Genomic DNA, 24,210 nt, shown 5'->3' with positions numbered 1-24,210 from the left:
GCAGCCTATAAACACAAGATCGTATTTCTTCCTTCTGTCTGTCCTGCTTGCTGTAGAACATTCAGGAAAAGACAAAAAGACGCCATGGGAGAAAGACAACACCCTCCAGATAACCCCGCCCCTGGGCTCCTCCTGCTCCGTCACCTGTGGACCATGTGCGGAACCAGACGGGTCACTCGCTGTCCCTCAAGGACCCCCTGTTGCCACGGAAAACAACACCGTGTTGTGTCATGGTGGATATTTCTCCCTCCTTCTGCCCTGCATTTTCTTAATTCTCACAGTAAAGTAATTAGCCTCCAATAAAAATAAATGAAAAAATAAATTCTCACAGGAAGCATGCGTTACTTTCAAAGTGGAAAAAAAAAAATGGTACACCACATTAGGAATTCTTTTTTTATTTACAAATGTGGCCCAAGGCCGCAACTGCCCAGTCTAAGGTCTGTCCAAACCGGAAGCCCCTCAGCCCCACTGAGCCAGCGCCAGCCCCGCCATGGTCCTCCTCCTGACACATCCTTTAAAGGTGCCCCAGAGCCATGAGCCACCACCTGCCACCTGCCACCATGCAGTGTCTTGCCGCCCTGGCTCTGACACTACTCGCCCTGGCCCTGCCCTCAGCTTGCCAGGTAGGCTCAGGAGGGTCATCCCGCTCTCCCTCCACTGCAGGTGTGCCCCAAAACACTTCCAGACCTGGCAGTTTGGTGACTGAGACCAGAGGAAAGAACGGGGAAGGCTACCCTGGGGAGGGCCAGTAACAATGGAAAAACAGGATGCTGCCCAGAAATGCCCATGAGCTGGAGGCCTAGAACTGCAGGGCCAAGGCCATGCCCCAGGGTGAAATGTGACTGGGCACTTAACTGGTCTTGGAGAGAGCCTGTCCTGGCCCCGCAGAGGCTTAACTCTACCCCCTGCAGTGGGCCTGAAGCCTTGCTTCCTAATTTTCACCGCTGACTTATGCTTTTGTCAGCTGGATCATATTTCTGGCACTTTTTTCCTTCCTAGAAGCATAGCATTGTCATGCTGGGGACTGGGCTCCCCGTGGGTTTTGTCTTTGCCCCACCTTGCTTTTTCCCTGAGAAGCCAAGGGGAGATGGGAGGAGGGATCCAGCCACCCCCACCCTCACCCCCGGCCCATTCTGTGTGCAGGACAGGCTGTGTGCCCAGAGCTCAGCTCCTCGGAGAAAGATTCCTGCACTGCCTCCTGTGTCAATGATGAAAGCTGTCCCCAGAGAACCAAGTGCTGCACCAGGAGTCCCTGCAGCCGGTCCTGTGTGGTCCCCCTCAAGGGTAAGGCCTCCGACCCTGCGCCCCAGCGGAGCCCCATAAACTGGAGGAAGGGAGGGCCCAGCTTTGCCAAGGGTGCCCTCAGCCCTGCACTCCACAGCCCTCTCTGTGAACCTCCCAGCGGCCCCGTGAACTCAGCCCGGCCGTAACAGGGCTTCACTAGCTGGACTGACCTGAGGCCCAGCTGAGGTTCCCCCTCCTCCTCCCAGCATCACCAGAGCCCTGCCCAGCGATGTATGATGTACAAGTGAGTGCTGTCTCCCGCCTAGCCTGGGCCCTGCAGGCTCCAGGCCACCAAGGGAGTGTGTGGTGGCGGGGGGGAGGGGGGTGTCTCCTGGTGACCAGCAGCTGGGCAGACCCAGCGAGCCAGTGGGCAGTGACCCCTGGCCCATCTCTCTGCCAGCACCTGTCCTGAAGGCTGGCCGCTGCCTCTGGGTGCAGGCCCCACTGGCCCAAAGCTCTGCTTGGAGAGAAGTGAGTGCTCCAGGGATGATCAGTGTAGGGACAACCTGAAATGCTGCTTCAGCTCATGTGCCATGAGCTGTATGGTCCACACCACAGGTGAGCATCCTGGGACACTGCCCTGAAGCTGGTGTACTTGGCTTCTCCCTGTGCCTCCCATGACCTGGGGGCTTCCACAAGGCCCCAAGAGGAGTATGATGAAGAAAAGGGCAGAGGCTCAGACGCCAACGACCAGGGTTGTACCAGCGGCAGGTTTCTGCAAATCCTTCAAGCCACTGGGTCACACAAGGGGTCTCAGACCAGCCAAGGGGGCTCAGAGGCACCGAGAGACATGCCTGGTGGTACTTGGTCCAGCTAAGCCCACCAGCAATGTCTGTGCCTATGCCACTTAGTCTGGAAAGGAGCTCTGGGTTAGGAGTCCAGAGACATGGTTCCCAAATAACAGTCCCTACCAGCTGTGGGCTGCCTGCCTGCCCATGGGTGATGGTGAGAGTCTGGGATGGTGGCTGTGGAGGGCTCACTGGCCCACCCACAGCATCCTTCCCTCCCCTGCCCCCACCGTGGCCGTGTTCCCCCTCCTCTGAGGCCTCCATGTTCCCTGCGGAGGACCCTTCACAGTGAGGGACAGCTCTGAGAGCCCCTGGCTGCCAGGAGTGACAGTCCAAGTCCGCTCAACCAGAACCTTCTCTCTCGGATCCAGACAGCCTCCTACCTGCTGGTAATAAAACCCACACTCGGCCTCATGTCTCTCCATCCTCTGTCTGTCCTTGGCACCTGCTGGGAGGGAGGAAGCACACAGGCCTTGCCTCCGGGAGCACCCCAGCAGGACTGGAAGCTCCTGGAAACAGGCAGTCCCACCTGGTGATGAGTGTGTGTGGAGGTAGAGCCAGGAGCTGGGAGCTGGGGCTCTGGGCTGGGAGGGACTTGTCCACCAGGCTCTTGTTCTGACCCCTTGCGGAAGTGTTTCTGGGCTCAGGTTGGGGAACAGGAACAGAACGTGCACGGAGGACTTGGGGTGTAGAGGTCACCAGACTTCACTAGCCTTGACTTGCTCAGGGGGCACATGGAGGGCAAAGGGTTACAGGCCATTCCCCAGGCAGCCTGGGTTTTTGGAGTTTATATATATATATATATATATATACATTTGGCTGCACTGGGCCTTGGTTGCAGCATGCAGGATCTTAGTTCCCTGAGTAGGTATCAAACCCAGGCCACTGCACTGGGAGCACAAAGTCTTAACCGCAGGACTAGAGAGAAGTCCCTGGCAGCCTGCTTTAGAACCTCCAGTGAAGTGTGTACACTCCACACCCGATGAGGGCCCGGTTTGTCATTTCAGTTCTGACAAACCCATCCAGAGGGGAATTCACTGGCAGTCCAGTGGTTAGGACTCCTCAGTTTCACTGCCAACGTCCCAGATCTGGAATCTAAAATCTCAGAAGCTGTGTGGGTCAGCCAAAAATAAAAAGGGAAAACCACCCAAGGTTCAAGTCAGGCCCCACAAGTAAGGGCTCAGTCCCACAAGGCTGTAAATTCAGGGATTCCCACACCCACCACAGAACAAGTTGCTAGAACGCCAAGAGTCACCTCATTAGAGTAAACTCAGGTACAGAATAAATTGCTAGAAAGACCCACAGAACTCTGAAAGCACAATGCTTATGTTTTAGTTCTGTTATAGAGGATACAGACCAGGAACAGTGAAAGGAAGAGACACATAAGGTGAGGAGGAGAGAGGGTACAGGAGCCTCTATTAAAAATAACATCTATTATTTTTAATATGTTCATTCTCATAATGTGTATTAAAAACATTATGAGAAAATCACAGCAATCAGTGATTAACTCAATCCCCAGTCCTCAAATCCCACAGTTGTTTCCTCTGGCCACCAGCCCCATTCCCAAGCTACCTAGGCACCCCCACACCAAGAGTCACCTCATTAGAGTAAACTCAGGTACAAAAGGGCTTCCCCGGTGGCTCAGTGGTAAAGAATCCGTCTGCCAATGAAGGAGACACAGGAGACTCGGGTTCAATCCCTGGGTTGGGAAGGTGCCCTGGAAGAGGAAACGGCAACCCACTCCAGCATTCTTGCTTGGAAAATCCCGTGGACAGAGAAGCCTGGCAGGCTACAGTCCATGGGGTCGCAAAAAGTTGGACATGACTGAGCACGCACGCACACAGATACAGAAAGGGGACTCTTTACAAACAACAAAAGACTTCTATCTCTTTCACTCAGGAAATTTGAAGAATTTTTGAAACCATGTGCCAGGGCCAAAGACCAGATTTAGTTTCTATGTGTGCAGCCTAGTGCCCTCATGGGCACCTCCCCATGAGCCCCTTTCTGTCTGTCCAGTCAGAGTAAATACCTAGACCAGTTTGCCACCTCAGGTGGCGCAAAGTACAGCCAGTTTAGGGCGGTTCCCAAAGTGCGGTCCCCAAAAGGCAGCACCATCACCTGGGGTGTTGGACAGCTCCACCCAGACCTACTGGGTCAGAAGGGCCAGTGGGGCCTTCCACCAGCTCCGGGAAGTCAAGAAGGTGAGGCTGCAGGGCTTCCTGATTTCCAGGAATCTTACCAAAATGCAAACTCCAATTCCAGAAGTCTGGAATTCTGTGTTTCCACTCCCAGGGAAGTAAAAAAGAAGTCTGGTCTTCCCAAGTCTGGGGCGCATTGGAGACCAGGTGGTGGGAGGACTGTGCAGGAGGCCACGTTGGAAGGTCCCAGTTGGGTAACGCACAGCCAGGAGCACAGCTCGGGAGAGGAGGGGAGACCCTCTCTGAGGAGGTGCTATAGAGGATGCACAGCGGGAGGCCTGAGTGCTGGGCAGGTACAGGGCCACTCCACCACGTGAGAAAGGGGTCTGCAAGTCCTGGGGGAGCCACACCCCCCACGCAAAGGGGCTCACAACGCAGTGACGCTACGCCTCCTGGAAGCCCCGTCCAGGAGCTGGAGGACAGGGGCACACACTCCCCCACCCCTGCCTGTGCTGGGCAGGTGCTGGAAGAGCTTCTGAGAAGAGAGGTGAGCCGTGAATGACCTCTGACGGATACTGCGCACAACCTAGACAGTCCCTAGTCCACCCTGACTGGTGTTTAGGGTGAAAGTGAAGGTCGCTCAGTCATGTCCGACTCTTTGTGACCCCCATGGACTATATAGTTCACGAAATTCTCCAGGCTAGAATACTGGAGTGGGTAGCCTTTCCCTTCTCCAGGGGATCTTCCCAACCCAGGGATCAAACCCAGGTCTCCCACATTAAACCAGCCTCCCATCTCCATGCTGGGGACTCCTCCCCTGTAGAGAACACTCATCACACCCCAGTCATTTCATTAACCACAGCTTCTATAACCTTGATACTTTAACACCTGCCCTACAGACATATACTGAACACCTCAATGACATGCTGGCTTCCTCCTGCCTCCCCCACCTCCCTCCTTGGGTGTGCAAATTAACCAATCCAGAGACCACCACCTCCTCTATGGAGGTCTTATACTCCAGGTCACTTTCCCAGTGCAAGGCCAGGGACCAGATGACTAGGGGCAGCCCCCACCCCCCAGTGCACACTGACATTATTCACACAAGCCAGTCCTAAGCTGCTCATCCTGACTCTCCCGCTGCTCCCAAGGAAACCACAGTAAAGGCTCCTGCCAATTTCTCCCCTATCCTGGACTCCACCCCCTATCTCCTGGCAGACCCTCACTTCCCCCTGTGGTCCTTCGTGGAGTGATGTATCTCCTTCTCTTGGTAACTGCAATAAACTATCTTCACTGGGAGTCATCTCAGATTTTCTATTAACACACTATATTTTAATACAGTCACTTTGGGAGCTGAACATCCTTCTCAGAGGGAACCAGAGGCTGTGAGGGGATTCTCTCCCCATCCACCACCTCTCAAGGTTTGCTCACAGCAGCGCACCCCAGAGCTCCCTACTAGGCTGACCCCCTGGCCCTCCCACAGTTTCACCACCCCTACTTTGCCTGGAGAGGCTGTACCCTGCTACGCAGGTGCTCAGTGCCAACAGCCCCGAGCAGGAGCCCGAGGGGAAGCCAGGAGAGAGTGTGAGAAGGGCCCCGTTAGTGCAGCTCGGCACCTGGCCCACGGGCTGCCACCCCTAGACCCCACGCTGCATACTGTGCTGTGCACCTCTCCACCCCGGTGCAGGACTTGCTGGTGGACAAGGTGGAAGGCTGTGTGAGGTGGGAGAACGGGCAAGGGGTTGGGGGGATGCAAAGGCAGAATGAACATGGTGGAAAGAAGGGCAAAAGGGAAGGTTGGACAAGTCATTCCATGGGGTGTGGGGCCATGGCAGCTGGCAGTGCTCAGGATTCACAAGGGCAGAAGGCTCATCACCCTACTGTCCTCCTCAACCAGGCTCCCAAAATGTTGGCAACTCCAGAAATCCCTCTGCAAAATATCACCAGCCCAAGAGGGAAGACCTAAAAAGATGACAGCAGTAGTTACCCAACAAAATGGCCTGATGGCAAGGTTAATTCTACCATTCTTCCAATCTGTTCTACTCATGTGCTAGTGTTCCTTCTTTTCAGCCCACTGTTCTTTTTTTCTTAATATAACAGCTTTAATGAGGTATAATTCACCTAACATAAAATTCATTCTTTAATGTGAACTCAGTGACTTGTTATATATCCAGTTAATTCAATTCCAAATTATTTTCACCACCCCAAAAAGAAATCCCATACCCGTCACTCCCCTTTCTACATCACCATCACTCCCCAACCACCACCCAGATCACCACCTCCACCATCTCCCCAACCCCTGGAAATCATTCATCTACTTTTGAGTCTATGGACCTGCCTCTTCAGGACATTACATATAAATGAAGACATAATATATAGTCTCATCTGACTGGCTTCTCTTGACTGAAAATAAAAATGCACAGCCTAAAAGATGAGAATTCTGTTTTATTTGGTGGACTTTCTGAGGATTTCAAGACTAGGGGAGCAGACTCTGATTGCTCTGAGGATGACTCTGAAGAGGTAAAAGAGGAGTCAGGAATACAGTTTTGTAACAAAAACTATCTAGTCAGAACATCAAAAGGTTACTGTTAATTAAAGAAAACCTGGCATCTCAATTAGTTTAGTGCTAGATTCTATGTATGGGAAGATGCAAGAGTCTGGGCTCATTGAAATCACTCCTTTGATATGCACCTTAATTATTTAGGGCCAGTATCCCGGTCTTTCCCATTCTGAGTCCCCTTAGGGTGCATCATTGGGGGGTGGCTATAGCAGCTGAGGGCCAGGCAGCCCAGGGCAGCCCATTTGTCTCCAACTTGAGTTCCTTGAGCATGGGGGGTGGGGTGGGAGGCACACAGCTGTAGTGGCTTGATGGCTGCAGAATCCTTTGTTCACTGACACAGCAGAGAACATTCTTCATTCACACTTCTTTCACATAACATAATGCTTTAAAGTTTCATCTACATTAATTTTGGCTGACTAATATTCTATTTTATGAATATACCATATTTTGTTCACTCATCCATTGGTCATCATATGGGCTGTTTATACTTTTTGGGTTTTATGAGTAATACTTGCATGAACATTTGCATACAGGTTTTGGTGTTGACATTTTCCATTTCCTACATACTGAGTCACACAGTAACTCTGTTTTGAGGAAATGCCACTGTTTTCCAAAGCTGCACCACTTATACACCCACCAACAATGTATACATATTCCAATTTCTCCATACCTTCACCAAAACTTGTTATTTTCTGGGTTTCTAACTTCAGCCATCCTACATAGATATGAAGTGGCTGTGATTTTCATTTGCATTTCCCAATCTTCTCATTTGTTTATGGATACTCGTGTATTTTCTTTGGAGAAATGTCAACTCAAATTTTTTGGCCATATTTAAACTGGGTTATTGCATTTTATTGTTATGAGTTTTTTGATTTGACATATTTGAGATTAATGTATGTCCTTATGTGAATCAGATTTTCATTTCTTTTTTCTAATTAGTATTCTTTGTTTTTTTTTAAAGTTTTAACTTCATAGCAAAATTGAGTGAAAAGTACAGGAGTTCCCATATAACCCTCAAACACACACCACACACATATCCTCGAGTGATACATGTATTATTATCAATGAATCTACATCGACACATTATTATCATCCAAAGACCACAGTTTACATTAGGGGTCACTTTTATTGTTGAATTCTATGGGTTAGGCAAGTATGTAACACATATCCACCATTATTGTATCATACAATTTGGAGGGCCCTAAAAATCTGTGCTCCACCTATTTATCCCTCCTTCCCCTCGACCGCTGACCTTTTTACTGTCTCCATAATTCTGCCTTTCCCAGAATGTCTTATAGTTGGGATCATACAGTACACAGCCTTTTCAGATTGGCTTCTTTCACTTAGTAACTTGCATGTTAAGTTTCCTCTATTTCTTTTCATGGTTTAATAGCTCATTTCTTTTTTTTTTTTCCACTTATTAGTTGGAGGCTAATTACTTTACAATATTGTAGTGGGTTTTGTCATACATTGACATGAATCAGCCATGGTTTTACATGTATTCCCCATCCCGATCCCCCCTCCCACCTCCCTCTCTACCCACTTCCTCTGGGTCTTCCCAGTGCACCAGGCCTGAGCACTTGTCTCATGCATCCAACCTGGGCTGGTGATCTGTTTCACCCTAGATAATATACATGTTTCAATGCTGTTCTCTCGAAACATCCCGCCCTCACCTTCTCCCACTGAGTCCAAAAGTCTGTTCTGTACAACTGTGTCTTTTTGTTTTGCATATAGGGTTACATTACTGTCTTTCTAAATCCCATATATATGTGTTAGTATGTTGTAATGTTCTTTATCTTTCTGGCTTACTTCACTCTGTATAATGGGCTCCAGTTTCATCCATCTCATTAGAACTGATTCAAATGAATTCTTTTTAATGGCTGAGCTCATTTCTTAACACTGAAAAATATTCACTGTCTGAATTTATCACAGTTTATTTAGAACATATTTTTTTAAAAATAGTTATTTGCACCAGGTCTTGGTTGCAGCATGTGCAATATAGTCCTGTGAAGAGGGATTGAACTGGGGACCCCTGCATTGGGAGGGCAGAATCTTAGCCACTGGACAACCAAAGAGGTCCTTGAAGGACATCTTATTGCTTCCAAGTTTGGACAATTATGAATAAATTTGCTATAAACATCCATGTGCAGGTTTTGTGTAGATATAAGTATTCAACTCCTTTGGGTAAATAACAAGGAGCACAGTTGCTGGATTGTATTAGTCCATTAGGGCCACTGTAACAAAAATACCATACATTCTGTGGCCCAAAAACAAGAATTTGTTTCTCATAGTTCTGGAGGCTGTAGGTTCAAGATTAGGCATCAGCACAGTTGGGTGAGTGCTCTCTTCTGTATTGTAGACTTACTGTCTTCTCCTGGGTTTCCCCAATGGCTCAGCAGTAAAGAATCTACGGGCAATGTGGGAGAAGTGGGTTCAGTCCCTAGGCCAGGAAGATCCCCTCGGAGAAAATGACAACCTACTCCAATATTCTTGCCTGGAAAACCTCAAGGACAGAGAAGCTTGGAGGGCTACAGTCCATAGGGTTGCAAAGAGTCAGACATAACTGAGTACCTGTGCATCTACATACACATACACACACACACACACACACACACACACACACAGTCCATAGGGTTGCAAATAGTTAGACGTAGCTGAGCACCTGTATGTGTGTACACACACACACACACACACACACACACACACACACACAATGTTCTCCATGGTGGAACGACCAAGGAAGCTCTCTGGGGTCTCTTTCATAACAGAACTTAATCCCAATATAAAGCCACCACTCTCATTACCTAATCACCTCCCAAAGGCCCCAACCTCCTAATACCAACACCATGGGCAATAGGTTTCAACACATGAATGGGGGGGGGCGGGGGGCAACGGGGACATAAACATTCAGTTCACTGAACACAGTAAGAGTATGTTTCGTTTTTTAAGAAACTACTAAACTGTCTTTGAAAGTAGCTGTACTTTTTTGCACTCCCACCAGCAAGGGATGAGAGTTCCTTCTTACTATATTTAAATATAAGTAGATATCTGAGGATAAAAACCAAATATGAATACCAACAAAAGGAAAAAAGAACAGCAACTCTACAGAGAGAAGAAAAGCTTAGAAAAAACATCCTTATCACAAAAATCCTCAGAGATAAAATACTGCAATCTGAAAGAACAAAAAAAGATACCATAAAAAAGGAACATTTAACAGCCAAAAAGGAACTTTTGGTAAGTAAAAGTATGATAGCAGAAATCAAATTTTCAGAAGAGCTGGAAGCCAACTTGAGGAAATCTCCAAGAAAGTAGAGCATAAACACATATAAACAGATAGAGTAGAAGAGGTAAGATGGGAAAGCTAGAGAAAATCAGCTATCAGCCCAGAAAAGCCAATATTCAAATCTAGGTGTTTCAGAAAGAGAAAACAGAGAAAGCAGAGGAAAGGAAATATTCAACAAAATATATACCAAGTTTCACGACTGAGAAAATGAGTTTTTAGATTGAAGGCTCTTCTTGTGCTCAGTCAATAAGACATAGATACACCAAGTAACATCACTATGAAATATCATAACCCTAGGCATAATGAGAAGATACAAACTTTTAGAAATTTGAAAAAAAAAATGGATGGAAGGAAAGGACAGGAAGGAAGAAGGGAAGGAGGGCAAGTAAACAAAACATCTCACATACAATTTCTAGACTCCTCACAAACACCAGAAGCATGAAAGCTAGAGGTTCACAGACTATGTTTTCAAAACCAGGAAATGATTTCTAAAATACAGTAGCCAGTCGAAATACCATCAAGCAGGATACAAAAAATACATTTTAGACCTGATAGGCCTTTAAATACGTAACCTCCTTGGCATCATTTCTCATAGAAGTACTGGAGGATGTGCTCCACCCAAACAAGGGCATAAACCAAGAAATAAGGTAAAGGACAGAAAATAAGAAAGTAAGCATCAAGGAAAGCAAAAGGAACCGAGCACATACATGGTAAAGGGAGACAGACCCCAGGATGACACCTGCGCTGAGAACATAGCAGTGATAATCCCACACTGGAGGTCCTAAGCCTCAAAAAAGAGACTCCTTCGGTAATATTAACCTGGTGACCTATCTTAAGTGTCAGAACATCTTGAGAGATTTAGACTCTGAAGCTGTGAAGGATTTGGAGAATTTGTGATAAATACATAAAAGCTTAATCAAACCCCAAAAAAGCAGTTTCTAATTCCATGGAAATAGAAATTTGTGCAGGAAAAAAATTAGTCAAGTCCACAGACCTCAAATATATCTTGCTTGGCTTACCCCGCAGTTTCTTTTGTAATTAAAGGGAAACACTTAAAAACCAAGAGATTGCACATACAATTCCATAACTCTACATTCTTTTTTGGAAAAAACGCAAGATCTGGGCAAATGGTGCCCTACATTTCCGTAGACCTAGGCTGAGAGGCCTCCCCAGCGAGTCGCAGCCCAGCCCACTCCTGGTCTACAGCCGGGGCTTCTTTATAGAGACACACAGGAAGGAGGGGAAGGCGCGGCGGTAGGCCGCGGGAGCCGACTGACGACAAAGGGTCGCCTCCTATACTCCTTTTGAAAGCTAAGTACTAACCAGAGGCTGGCGCTCAAGCCTCCGTTTCTGGACACTTTTATGTTTTCCCCCCTTCCATTTTTTCCTAAATCGCTTAACACATCTCAATTCTCTTCCCACCACCTAGTTCCCGATCTCAGCGAAGATGGCACCCGGCCGGAAAAAAGAACCTGCAACAACTTCCGGCCGGGCAGCAGGCGGCGAGCCTCGCTTCCTGCGGCGCTCCGAGTGACGTAAACGAGCGCGCCGCGCAGCGTGGACCGAGGGCAGTACTGGGGCGCATGGAGGTCAGCGGCGGAGCTCGCGGTAGCGGCGGCGGCGGTGGCGCCGTACGTATCGGGACCAGGGGGGAAATGGGGTCCTGAAGACCTGGGGTCATGGCTGGGAGAAGAGACCTGGAGGGCGCACTGGGACGCAGTGGATCGGGGTGGGTGGCAGGGGCCGGGTCCGGTTTAAAGCAGTGCCTGCTCGTGCGCACGCGCCCCTTTTCTGAGGTCCCGCGTGACGGCCTACGATCCCCGCACTGACCCTCGGCGCGGTCGCTGCGTGCTCTTTGTAAAGGTGATTCTCTTTTCTGCGTCTGAGGGCCGAACTTCCGGGTTGGTGTTAAGGATTCTTAAGTCCCTCTGAGTTGAACTCGATTCCTCACCAGCTCGTAGGACTGTCTTTAGTAGGGATCGTTTCCAGTGCTTCCCCGCCGCTGGGGCTTTGTGGATGTATGTGGATGTTGCCCTTGGGCCAGTATTTCTCCTCCCTGAGCCTCTTGATTTGTGTACAGTGAGTCTAAACTTTTTACAGCTGCAACAATCAGCTCACGTTAAAATGTTCATGACCAAATTCTGGGAAATCTAAGGTCAAATACGCTCTCTGCTTTGGCAGAACGGAGCCCGGGTTAACCCTTTATCGTGTGCAGGGCGTCTGCCTTACCTAGGTCGTTTAATCACGCTAGTGCGCGAGACAGAGTTGTTAGAAAGCAGTAGCATCGGGTATATAACATTTTGGGAGGAGGTAACGTTTTATCTGAGTGCGGAAAGATGGAGGCTGATTTCCTGAGCCCTGTGATGGCGGGTAAAAAAAATGAGGCAGCAGGTCTTGCCCTGCCCTGCCCTGCCCAGATATAATGAAAGTGCAAGTCTTGTTGAGAATGAGGGAGTGTGCTCCAGAGGGGAAGAAAAGGTAAAACTGGGAAAATAATTCTGCTCCATGTTGTGAACTGCTTTTTATGATTGGTTCAGGGATTTTGCTCTCAGAAGGGTTGTATGTGTGTTTAATAGATTAGTGATGTAATAGTGCAAGTTGGTTTGGGAAGGCTCACTGACATGTCTATAAAGTTATTAAAAATACATCCACAGAAGCTGTGGGATGTATATATGGATTATATGTCCAGGATTTTCTAGGAGTAATCTAATTTAAAATATTCTGTCTCATTTTCTCTGTAAGGCAATAATTTTTTAATCCTGGGTACTTTTAAAACTTAAAAGGGAGCGGGGGTGGGAGGGGAGTGGGTGGAATGCTATTCAAACCCTGCTTGCAGAAACTCCTACTCAAGAGGTCTTGGACCAGGCCTGGGGTTCTGAAGTGTTGAACCATTTCTAGGTAATTCCACAACCAGGACTGGAAGCCCTCCAACCCAGACTGTAATGCTCCTGAGTTTCAGTGTTGGGTTACGTTCTGCCCTGAAACAAAAGCCCTCTGAGATTTTCGCTTCAGAACATGCCTTTGCCTGTGGGTGGTCAGTCAGGAGGAGTTTGGGCTGGCCTATGGAGAGTGTGGCTGTGGCTCCCTTGCGTTTGTTGGGTTCTTCTGTTGTGTTTGTGAACCGGGAACCACCTCTTTCTTCTTTTCCTCTTCAGGGCTTTGGAGTCACTTGCTAGGAGGCTCCCCTCGCTGCCGCTCAAGCCATCATGGCCGCTCGGCTGGTGAGGCGATGCACGTGCCTCCTAAGGGAGGCCACCCGCCTGGCCCCTGCTGTGTCGCCCGTCAGCCAGCTGAGACTCCCCCAGGGAACCCAGAAGCCGCTGACTTCCTCAGCTACCTCGCCCAGCTCCCGCCTCCCAGGTCCCTTGTCAGAGCTTGTAGAGAAGGAACAGGTGTTTGCTCCCTATCCTGGGCGCCAGGAGGTGGAGCAGCTCATTGAGAAGGCCACCCAGCCCGAGGAGCTCCTGGAGCTCCTGGGGGGTGCTCACTGTCTGCAGCAGAACCATGCCGCCCTCGCGCTTATCCAGCTCTCTCGCCTACTCTCTGAGAAGCCAAAAGACAAAGCCACGCTCATAGAGGATGCTCGCTTTTGGCAACTTCTCCATCTTGTCAACAGCCAGGTGGGTTTTGGAGCCTTTTCTGCAGGTTCAGCAAGCAGAATATAGCAGAGGCCACAGAGTCCAAAGCGTCCAGTCACTCTCCCAGTATAGACAGAAACTGCTGTGTGCTTAGTCCATCCACGTCCTGTGGTATTTTTTCATTTTATAGTTTCCAGAATACTTTAATGTGCTTTCACTTCTGTTAATCCTCATGACAGCTCTGTTAGGTGAATATTGCTGTTCTTATCTTACAGGCAGCCCAGGCACAGTAAATACAAACAAAAGGATTGAGCCTGGTTTTTCTTCAGTGCATCGGGGGCCTCCCCCTCACCATGCAGTCTTGACTGATGTGGCCCCTCCTCTGTGTCTGGCTGACAGGCGACACACTCTTGAAACTGGAGGAGATGAAGGGTGACTAGGAGAGGATCTCAGAAACTTGGAACTGACCATGGGTGTTACCCCAGCCAGTCAGATCCTTAGAGCAGGAACATGGAGAGAAGGGACTTGTGTGTGGCAGGGGTGGGTGCAGGAAGAACTCAACCCAGTTCCTGTTCGGTGTGAAGAAGGACTCCATACAGACTTCAGGCACCCTGGGGTCTACTGGAACCGAAGGGCCGCCTGTGACATAGAAAAGAGGTACAGACCCTCAACCTGGCTGCTCTGGAAAGGCAAGGCCATGTCCGCTTGTCAGGGATGACGAAGAGACTCACAGCTCAAGGGAGGGGTCAAATTAAATGAGTTTTTTCAACTGCAGGTTATGAGAGTATAGTAGGTGTGGAAATAGAGTAATATTGGAAACAGTTCACAGATAGTAAGGGAAGTATTGTTTCACGGAACCTTTTGTCTTTAGTTAAAAGACAGATCTGTACTGTGACCCCATGTCACAGTACAGATTTTTTTCTTACTGAGAATATAGTTCATATGAATTATCTTAATTAGATCCCTTCTTGTTCTAAAACTATCATTCTAGTCATTATTTATTAAACCATTTACATAAAAGCTTTAGAGACAGACTAAACACTGTAGCAAAATTACAAACACAAAAGCTTTAGAGACAGACTAAACACTGTAGCAAAATTACAAGCCAGTAATGAACCAGCATTTAGAAATATAAACTGATCAAGCTTTCTTTTAAAGAGTCCTCCTACTGTCTGGGAATTCTGCAGAAACAGCAGAAGTCACTGAAGGCTCATGTGATGTTGAGATCAAATTCATACTTCTCTTTTTCCCCCCTCACCATGGCTGTGGGATTGTTGATCCCCCACCAGGGATTGAACCCTGGACCCTGGCAGTAAAAGCCTGGAGTCCTAACCACTGTCCTGCCAGGGAATCCCCCATACTTTTGTCCTTCTGCCCAGCCCTTCACACAACTGCTTTTCTGTTTGCCCCTCATCTCATGTGTGTGATTTCAGTTCCCCTTCTTGGCAGTGCAGCCCCATTTCACAGAAGAGTCTAGAGACTTGAAGAGTGGCAGTGTTAACAGCCTTAGCCTAACAGACAACAGAGCCATTCTCATGTACCACATACTGCCTTCTCTGAGGGTGGTGTCTGGGCCAGAGGGCTCCTGAGGCCTGGAAGCATACCCTGCAGAGAATGGCTGGGTCACCCTTGTTCAGAAATGGAGCTGGAGGAGGAGGGAGCGCTGTGGGCAGAAAACAGGCCCAGACAGGCTATTAAGGAGATGCCTGGTGTGCCCAGTAGAAATGCCTACATTAAAATGACTGGTTCTTGGGAGGCAGGCTCCAGCTCAGAGCCTTGGCCTGCTTCATGACAGGATCAATAAGGTCCCAGGTGTGACTTTGCCTGTGTGTGTCTCCCCCCGCCCCCCCACCTAGATAACTGTAATCTGGCATGGGACCCTTGTGAAGCTGCTCCGGAGCCTCTATGCGCTGGGGCTCCCCGCCACCTCCAAGGAGCTGCGGTCAGTGGAGCAGGAGGTCCGCTGGCGCATGCGCAGGCTCAAGTACAAGCATCTGGCCTTTCTGGCCGAGTCCAGCGCCACCTACATGCAGGAGCAAGGCTCCCAAGAGCTGCTGGCTGAGCTGCTTGTGCACCTCGAGCGGCGCTGGGCAGAAATTGAAGACAAACGCACGGTGGTGGCCATGATGATGAAAGCTGGGCATCTTTCGGAGTCTCTGATGAACCGCCTGGAAGACAAGGTACTAAGGGACAAGAGCCTTGTGACTTCTTTCCATAGTCCAGGGCATGGCACTGGCAGGACTGGTGCTTTAGGTAGCTGCAGGCAGCACTTTGCCCACTGGTTCCTTCAAGAATCCAGGGGGTTGCAGAGCCTGAACAAAATTGTAGTTCCTCCAGAATTGCATCTTGCACATGACCTGGAAACAGCATGGCCAGTAGCTCCTGCAGTGTGGCCTCAGCACCCCACTGGCTCAGCTTCGGTTAATGCTTCCTAGAGACATCACACCTGCCGCCCCCTGCTCTACCCTGTCTCAGCCCCGCAGTCAAGTCAAATTCAGCCCTGTTCCCATGGTAGCAGGGGCTGGCCCGGATGACTGCCACAGCAAGCTCCGCAGCTCATGGGCCTTGGGTCCCCTGCCCTGGGACCTGGGGATAAGTTTGGCTACGGACACGGCATCCCCGGTCTGGGGACTTCGTGGAGTAGGAGCAGAGGCAGGCCCTGCACTGATGGGGCTTGTGTTTAGTAAGCTCAGGCCTAGTTGCTGTCTCGCAGGGCCTGCACTGCATGGGACCCCTGGCCCTCAGGCCATCAAGCTGACCCCTGCCGGCTGTGGTTGACAGTGCCTGGAGCTGGTGGAGCAGTTTGGCCCTGAGGAGCTGCGGAAGGTGCTGGTGACGTTGGCGGCTCAGAACCGGAGATCGGTGCCCTTGCTGCGGGCCATCTCTTACCACCTGGTCCAGAAGCCATTCCCGTTGACTAAAAGCATCCTCCTGGACCTGGCCTATGCCTATGGTGAGCTCTATGCACGAGGAGTGAGGCTGGGAGGTGGGGGGGTTCTGGCCGCAGCTGTGTCAAATTCGGTGCCTACCTCACCCGTGACAGGCACTGGCCCAAAAGGCTGCTACAGAAACACTGTGACTCATGGGCCCTGATCCTCTTGTGCTAGGCCTCAGGGATAAATTTGGTTACAGACACCAAGCTCTTACTCCTTGAGACCGGGGTGGGTGGTGGGGTGGACCTGAGGGCAGCCTGCCACTTCTTACCAGTTAAATCTCAGGCTCTGTCCCCGAGGCAAACTCGGCTTCCACCAGACCCAGGTGTTCCAGCGCCTGGCAGCCGACTTACTGCCCCACACGCCAAGCATGACGTCCAGCGAGGTAGCCCGCTGCACCAAGTCCTTCGCCTTCCTTAAGTGGCTCAACCTGCCCCTGTTTGAGGCCTTCGTCCAGGTGAGCTGGGCTGCAGGCGTCAGGCCTCGGTTCTGAGGGCCCTCCTTGCCTGACCCCCTGCGCATTTCATCAGGGAGGCTCAGCCAGTCCAGAGCACTCCTGGTGGCAGATACGGAGTCCTTACTCCAGTTTCTTTGAAGAGAAGCAGTATGACTCAGTTGTGAAAGAAAGTGTAGTTGAAACGGCTTTCTTCATTATTTCACCAAACTTTGTAGGTGACAGACTGTGTGTGTCTTTGGGTGACTGTGGGGGGAGCAGTGCAGACAGGAAGGCCAGGAATCCACTCAAAACTCTCCCTAAACTTCCAGCAGCTGCAAAATGGAGTTGTGAAGAAAGAGAATGTTTGCATTGAGATTTAGGTGCAGCAGGTTGTCTATAGGCTGAAGAGTATTTCTGAAGCTGTTGTCAGGGACCTTTTATGTGTGTATGATTGCCTTGGGGAGGACAGCGCTAGCCCTCTGCCCATTGCCCTGTGTAAATTACCCCCTTTGGGCTGGGAGCACATGGCTTCTGGGGGAGGGCCAGGTCTGCGTACCACCGGGCCCCTCTCATCCTGCCTTTCTGTCCTCCCTGATCGGCCCAGCACGTCCTCGACAGAGCCCAGAGCATCACTCTGCCACACCTGTGCAACATGCTGCTAGCTTTCGCCCGTGTGAACTTCCGTCCAGAGCGGGAGGATCCATTCTTCAGCCTGGTACGGTCTTCGCACCCTCTGCTGCTGTGCTCGGAGCAGCGTAGGGCTGAGGGGGAGGGAGGGAAGAGGCCGGATTTGTACTGAGGGGTTCCAGGTAGGGAGGCAGAAAGGAAGAAAGCCTGGTGGAAGGAGCTGGCTGGAGCCATACACCCCAGGGGTTGTCTGGGGACAGGTGAGAGCCAGCATGGCAGCCAAGAACCAGGAAGGCATCCAGTGGCTCACTGGCAGTGGGGCTGGGGGACCCCTGTTCTTAACTTCCTATGTGTGTGTTAGTCCCTCAGTCATGTCCAGCTCTTTGTGACCCCATGGACTGTAGCCCACAAGGCTCCTCTGTCCATTAAATTCTCCAGGCCAGAATGGGTTTCTGGTACTAGAATGGGTTGCCATGCCCTTCTCTAGGGAATCTTCCCGACCCAGTGATCAAACCTGGGTCTCCCACCTTGCGATCAGATTCTTTACTGTTTGAGCCGCCAGGGAAGCTTTGAGCTATCTTACTTCCTGGTGTTCCCTTAATGCCCTGTTGGGGCTCAGAGACTCAATCCAATTGCCAGTGTGAGAGCATCCAATGAGTGAACTGGGTATGACCCCGGGCCCCCACAGTGGGTGTTCCCCCAGCCAGCCAGCTGCTTCCCCTTTCATAATCTCCAGCTCTTGGGGCCAGAAACACCTCCCCTGTGCTGGTGGCACGGTTTTGTGCATAGGTTCTTGCTAGTGGGTGGGAGGAGGGGGCAGCTGCTGTCCCGATTGGAACTAAGGGATGAGGAGGATTTCTGGTACCTGCCCCCAGGGGTCCCCCAATCCTGACCAAGAGTGCCTCTGTCAAGGTTACTTGCCTCACCCCCTTGGGCCTCAGCATGTCCAGGTCATAGGGCAGCTCCAGCTTCTGCCTGCCCAGGGATGCCTGTGGCCACTGAGCAAAACCTGCTTTCCCCATCCTGCACTGTCCTCACCCAGGTGCATGAGAAGCTGGGGTCAGAGCTGGTGGGCCTGGAGCCAGTCCTGCAGGTGGACGTGGTGTGGGCCCTGTGTGTGCTGCAGCAGGTGCGGGAGGCCGAGTTGCAGGCTGTGCTCCGCCCTGAATTTCACGCCCAGTTTCTAGGTGAGCGGTGGGGGGACATCCATCCCTCTCCTGAGTGATGGCGAGCCCACCACACGTGTCCCCTCCCCCACCTCACCCCAGGGACCACTGCAGCTGGGATGGCTGCCTGGTTGTCAGCCTTGGGCTCCACTCAGCATTGGGAAGATGGGGCAGGCCAGGGCGCACCCAGCATCTACTCCTTCTCTGTCCACTCCTAGTGGGTGACCGGCAGACCCTCTTTCTGCTGCTCCTGACCCAGAGTCCAGGGTGAGACTTGGGTGTGGGGGAGGGTGCCACCGACTCTCCCACCTGGCCCCTGTGTCCCTCCATCCCGGTCCTCCTGGCCCTCTTTTCTCACTCCATCATCTCCCCTTAGGTGGCAAGTCCCCAAAGGATCAAAGCACCTTCCAGAAGCTGCTGCATATCAATGCCACTGCCCAGCTGGAGCACCCTGAGTACACGGGACCCCTTCTGCCTGCCTCAGCCTTGGTCCCCAGTCCCTCGGCCCTTGAACAGAAGATGACCCCATTGCAGAAGGAGCTGCAGGAGACGTTGAAGGGGCTGCTGGGGAGTGCCGACAAGGGCAGCTTCATGGTGGCCACGCAGTATGGCTGGGTTCTGGGTGAGGACCCATCGTCCCCTTCCCTCCCGGCAAATCCCCTCTGCTCCCCAGGGTGTCTGTGGATCAGCTGTAAGGGCAGGGGCTATGGGCCCAGTTGATCTCTGAGGGGTAGTCCCCACCACATTTTAATTCTGTGCCCTCCTCAGATGCTGAGGTACTGCTCGACACGGAGGGCCAGCTCCTGCCCCTGAGCGACTCTGGGGCCCCCCACCTCGCCCCCTCTGGCAGCCAGCCACTCCCCCCTGGGGCCAAGAGGTAGGTGGCCACACCACCCTTGGGGGCCATGTGCGTTTGGTTCTGGCATTCCCTCTTCCCTCCAAGGGCCTGAGGGAGCTGTCGGCATCCACAGCACCCCGTCTCCCCTTCCAGGCTAGCCTTCCTTCGCTGGGAGTTCCCCAACTTCAACAGCCGAAGCAAAGACTTGCTGGGGCGCTTTGTGCTGGCCCGGCGCCACCTGCTGGCCGCTGGCTTCCTGCTGGTCGACGTGAGTGTCTTCTAGTCCCAGCTGGCTGATGGGAGCCAGTGTCGGACCCCAGCTCTTGAGGTCGCCCATGTTGGGGTTCCCCCTTCACATATGAGAAAAGGGGAGCTTAGAAGGGTGTTAGGTTTTTCCCAATGTCACACAGCTTTTAAGTGTCTGCTGCTGTTCCCATCTCCACAGCCAGGGTTTCTGAGAGGAAGAGGTAAGACAAACCCGGTGGCCAGGGCCTCTTGCTGACCTGTGCCTCACGCGGGGCTCTGTGCTAAGGTCCAGCCCCGGGCCTGGTCCCAGGTTCTCAACATGGAGACATCTGCACCGGAGAGCAGGCTGTCCTGTATGGGGCCAGAAAATACACAAGTGGCTTGTTTTTGAGTTTTACTTTTGCCTTTGATACAGCTTTTAAAATCTTGAAGCTGCTCTTGGTCCCATTTACTTATGGGCCCCTGCAGCTCTGAGCACTGACCAAGTTGGGGTCTCTTGGCCACCCATTCTGCTCTCCATAGGCTTCTTCCTTCAGGATTTGAGGGCCAGGGGTGTGATGCGCAGGGTGGGAGGCCTGACGGGGGTCCCACCTGCCCTGACTCGTTTCCACTGCCTCCCCCAGGTCCCATACTATGAGTGGATGGAACTCAAGTCTGAATGGCAGAAGAGCGCCTATCTCAAGGACAAGATGCGCAAAGCCGTGGCAGAGGAGCTGGCCAAATGACCTGCCCCATAGAAAGGACTGTGTGCCCAGGGGGCCGGACTTCTCCAGAAGCCTAGCCGTGGGCACTGGGTGGGCAAGAGGTGGCATGCTCTAGGACAGACCTCAGTGTAGGACCTTGGCCTTGGAAGTGGGGAAGTGGGCCGGTGGCCAGCATCTCTGAGTAGCAGGTCATTCTCTCATGAGTAATAAATTCTTAATCAACTGCCCGACTATCCCGGCTTCTCTGCCACCCACAGAGGATCCCTCTCATACATTTGTGCACAGCTGGCCTGTTGCTCAGAAGCCTGCAGTCAGCCCCCGTACAGGCTGAGTCCTGGAGTTCTGAACGTCAGCATGTGAGGACCTTCCCGGGGAGGCCAGTTGGGTTTTCAGTGCATGGCATCCTGGGAGGTCCCCTCCCATCCGATGGGCTTGGGTGAGTGGGGCACCCTGACGGCCTGTGCTGCCATGTGGTATAAGTGCCAGTCCCTCAGGAGGCACTGGCTCTGAGAAGAAGAAAGGAGTGTACTTGACTGACACTGCAGGACCAGAAGAGACCCCTTGCTGTCCTTACACCTGGACCAGAGTGCCATGGTGGCGTGCCACCGCTGTGGTAACCATCTGCCTAAGGAGCCCAGAGCCCCCTTCACCACATCAGCAGCAGCGTCACCAGGACTTCCCCGGCAGTGTAGGGGTTAAGGCTCCTTGCTTCCACTGCTGGGGGCCCAGGTTCAATCCCTGGTTGGGGAACTAAGATCCCACAAGCCAAATACCAAAGCCCAAAAAAAAGGCTTTCTAGCTTCTAGTCCATCATAAGAGACTTTGCTGTGGAGCTGAGCAGAGAAGGGCCATCTGGCTTCTCTGGGCCCCGCTCTCAACTGATCCCCACTCCCTCCAAAGTGGTCCCTCAGAAAGCAAGTCACACAAGCTTTGGGTTGTTAGCTCACAGGATGTGGGTGCTTGGCACTTGGCACAGGCTGGCTGAGGTTCTTGGCCCAGAGAACAAAACAGCCAAGATGGCTTTTTGAAGCCGGTGACTCAGAGCCCAGACAAAGTGAGGGAGCGGAGAAGAGTGTACCAAAGTGAAGGGCCAGGATGGACAAGCATCAGGGGTGCTGAGCCAGTTTCGGGGGCCTCCTTCCTCCCACAAAGGAAAGCTCATGTTCACCATTCGGGATCTGTGGCTTGTAGTTGAGATACTTTTTCAGATTCCCTGCAGCTGAAAGAAACTACACAGTGCCTCCTGTGCCCACTACCAGTTCCCTCAAAGGTGATGGGCACATGTCACACCAGGATACTGACTGACAAGAATAAAAGTCCATGCGCAGGACACCTGCATCACCACCAGGATATCTCATGTTGCCCTTTATGTTCATACTTACCCCCTTGGCCTTGAGCCAACCAGCAGCTACCAACGCGTCCTCCATTTCTATTTTGTTACTTGGAGAATGTTCCTTACAGGAATGATGTAGTATATGAAGTTTGGAAATTGAGTTTCTTCACAGGCACAGTTCTCTGGAGTTTGATCCAGTAGGTCCTTCCTTGTTATTGCTGTTAGACTGTGGTTCAGTCCCATGTGTGGGTGTTTGTGTAAACCCAAGTTTTCATTTCTCTGGGACAAGTGCCTGTGAGTACAGCTGCTGGGTCATAAGGGATTTATATGCTTCTTAAGAAACTGCCACAGGGTTTCCCAAAGGTTCTGCACCACGTTAAATTCCCACCAACAGTGTAGGAAGCCGTGAAGTTCACATCCCTGCCAGCCTATGGCGTTCTCAAGCCAGAGCAGTTCCAATGGGTGTGGAGTTATCTTTTTACTTGTATTTGCCTAATGGCTAGGGATGTGGAACACTTAACCTGACTTCTAGTCATCTTGCTGGGTATGAGGTGGTATCTCACTGTGGCTTTGATTTTCATTTTTCCATGATGACTAATGGTGTCTTAATGTGCTTATGACCTATTTACATGTAATTTTTGGAGACACACCTGTTCAGACCCTTTGTCCAGTTTTAAACTAGGTTGTCTTACTGAGTTGTAAGAGTTCTTTATATATTTAGAAACATATCTCTTATCAGAGGACTTGCAAATACTTTTTCCCGTTTTGTGGACTGTATTTCCACTTTCTTGATGGTGTCCTTTGAAACACAAAAGTTCCAAATTTGGGTGAAAGAGATTGTCCAAAATTGATGTTAATTTTACTTTAAATGAGTTGAATTAACTACTCATCTAAATATGAGTTTAAGCAAGCTTTGGGAGTTGGTGATAGACAGGGAAGTCTGGCATGCTGCAGTCCATGGGGTCGCAGAGAGTCAGACATGGCCAAACTGAACTACTTTAAATACTTCATGGAACTCAAATAAAACTATCTGCACCTGAAGACTTCTTGGGGAAAGCTTTTTTAAGTTACAGATTCAGTTTCTTTCATGGTTTTAGGACTATTCATGTTACCTGTTTCATCTTGTTTGAATTTTTGGTAGATATTAATTTTCAAGTAATTGTCCATTTCTTCAAAGTTGTTGAATTTATGAGCATTAAGTTGTTTGTAACATTCCCTTGGTGTCCTTGAAATGTCTTCAGGCTCCAGAGTGTTAGCCCTGTTATTAGTCAGCATTCTCCAGAGAAAGAACCAACAGAATATGAGAGAGATAAACATAAGAGATTTATTATAGGAATTGGCTCTGCAGTTACAGAGACCAAGGAGTTCCACAATTGGCTGTTCTCAAGCTGAAGAACCAGTTCAAGTACAAAGACCCGAGAATGTGGAAGGGTGGCAGGTGGGGCTGTGGTGTCCCTGGTGTCAGCCCTGGAAGCCAAAGGCAGGAGAACCAGGAGCTCCAGTGTTCAAGGGTCAGAGGTGTACATCCCAGCTCAAGAGAGTGAATTCACACTTTGCCTTTTTGTTTTTCTCTGCCCCTACCCTCCCTCCCCCCAGCAACTGATTGGTTGATCCCCACCCCACACTGGTGAGGCCGAATCTAGTCTACTGAGTCATGCTCATCTCCAGAGATGTCCTTGCATACACACCCAGAAATAGCATTTGATCCACTATCTGGGCATCCCTAAGCCCTGTCAAGCTAACACATAAAATTAACCATCATAGCCCCCATGGCATACTGATCATTTGTGTCTTCTGTATTTTTGTCCATCTTGCAGTTTTACTGATTTTTCAAAGAACTATTATTTTTTTGTTTCATTGATTCCTTCCACTGTTTTCCTGTTTTCTGTTTCATTGATTTCTGCTCTTGGCTTTGTTTCCTTCTTACTGCTGAGTTTAGTTGATTTTGTCCTTTTCCTAGTTTCCTGAGGTAGGAACTTTGATGATTGACTGAGACCTTTCCTTTCTTCCAACGCCCTATAAATGTCCCTCTCAGCACTTCTACCGGCAGACCACATAATTTAATACTTTTATTTTCATTTACTTCAGTTCTGTGTTTCTTAACATTTTTCTTATTGTGTAATTTTCCTTTTTGTTGGGTAGTCCTGGGCTACATGGCCTGTGGTTCTCATAACTCGCAGCACTGTGTTGGTCTCTTGCCGCGTTCTGCTGGTGCTCTTGAATGGGTTTGAGGCACTTTCTGGGCTGGACCATCCTGTGACTGTGGGGGGTGGGGGGAACCCAGCTTGCTGGGCTGAAA

General features: G+C 50.6%; 2 protein-coding genes and 2 non-coding genes across 5 annotated transcripts; all 4 read left to right on the top strand.

The window, feature by feature from the left end:
* The first annotated feature begins 560 nt into the window (after window positions 1–560).
* On the top strand, window positions 561–11,589 carry LOC110137081 (whey acidic protein-like). Its single transcript, XM_070476387.1, is given in 8 exon segments — window positions 561–600; window positions 603–623; window positions 1,144–1,284; window positions 1,685–1,729; window positions 1,732–1,842; window positions 5,691–5,791; window positions 5,895–6,003; window positions 11,480–11,589. Coding segments are annotated over 8 exon segments (678 nt in total).
* Window positions 11,315–20,801, top strand: TBRG4 (transforming growth factor beta regulator 4). 2 transcript variants are annotated; one of them, XM_070467175.1, is made up of 11 exons: window positions 11,315–11,681; window positions 13,206–13,670; window positions 15,485–15,808; window positions 16,410–16,581; window positions 16,861–17,018; window positions 17,602–17,712; window positions 18,667–18,811; window positions 19,167–19,412; window positions 19,559–19,667; window positions 19,782–19,896; window positions 20,498–20,801. In XM_070467175.1, exons 2-11 carry the CDS (start codon window positions 13,257–13,259, stop codon window positions 20,597–20,599), a joined length of 1,896 nt encoding a protein of 631 aa, XP_070323276.1. In that variant the 5' UTR covers window positions 11,315–11,681; window positions 13,206–13,256; the 3' UTR covers window positions 20,600–20,801. The 2 variants fall into 2 exon arrangements, with proteins under 2 accessions (XP_070323276.1, XP_070323277.1); XM_070467176.1 differs by lacking the exon at window positions 11,315–11,681 and adding an exon at window positions 11,832–11,913.
* On the top strand, window positions 16,107–16,242 carry LOC139036642 (small nucleolar RNA SNORA5). The gene has a single exon (XR_011489465.1). It is a non-coding gene; the product is annotated as a small nucleolar RNA SNORA5 (small nucleolar RNA).
* On the top strand, window positions 16,631–16,766 carry LOC139036640 (small nucleolar RNA SNORA5). The gene has a single exon (XR_011489462.1). It is a non-coding gene; the product is annotated as a small nucleolar RNA SNORA5 (small nucleolar RNA).
* Window positions 20,802–24,210: the final 3,409 nt, after the last annotated feature.

This window comes from Odocoileus virginianus, chromosome 1 (assembly GCF_023699985.2).
Source record: "Odocoileus virginianus isolate 20LAN1187 ecotype Illinois chromosome 1, Ovbor_1.2, whole genome shotgun sequence".
In the NCBI taxonomy this organism is placed as follows: Eukaryota; Metazoa; Chordata; class Mammalia; order Artiodactyla; family Cervidae; genus Odocoileus; species Odocoileus virginianus.
The sequence above is the reverse complement of the archived record's forward strand: the minus strand, read 5'-3'. Positions and strand labels throughout refer to the sequence as shown.

What these genes read in the sequence shown, in the direction of transcription:
- TBRG4 (XM_070467175.1), top strand. Translation starts at nt 13,257, where the DNA reads ATGGCCGCTCGGCTGGTGAGGCGATGCACGTGCCTCCTAAGGGAGGCC. An exon ending in GGACCTGGCCTATGCCTATG is followed by an intron (nt 16,582 to 16,860) that starts GTGAGCTCTATG and finishes TCTGTCCCCGAG; the next exon opens with GCAAACTCGGCTTCCACCAG. An exon ending in ATTTCACGCCCAGTTTCTAG is followed by an intron (nt 18,812 to 19,166) that starts GTGAGCGGTGGG and finishes ATCTCCCCTTAG; the next exon opens with GTGGCAAGTCCCCAAAGGAT.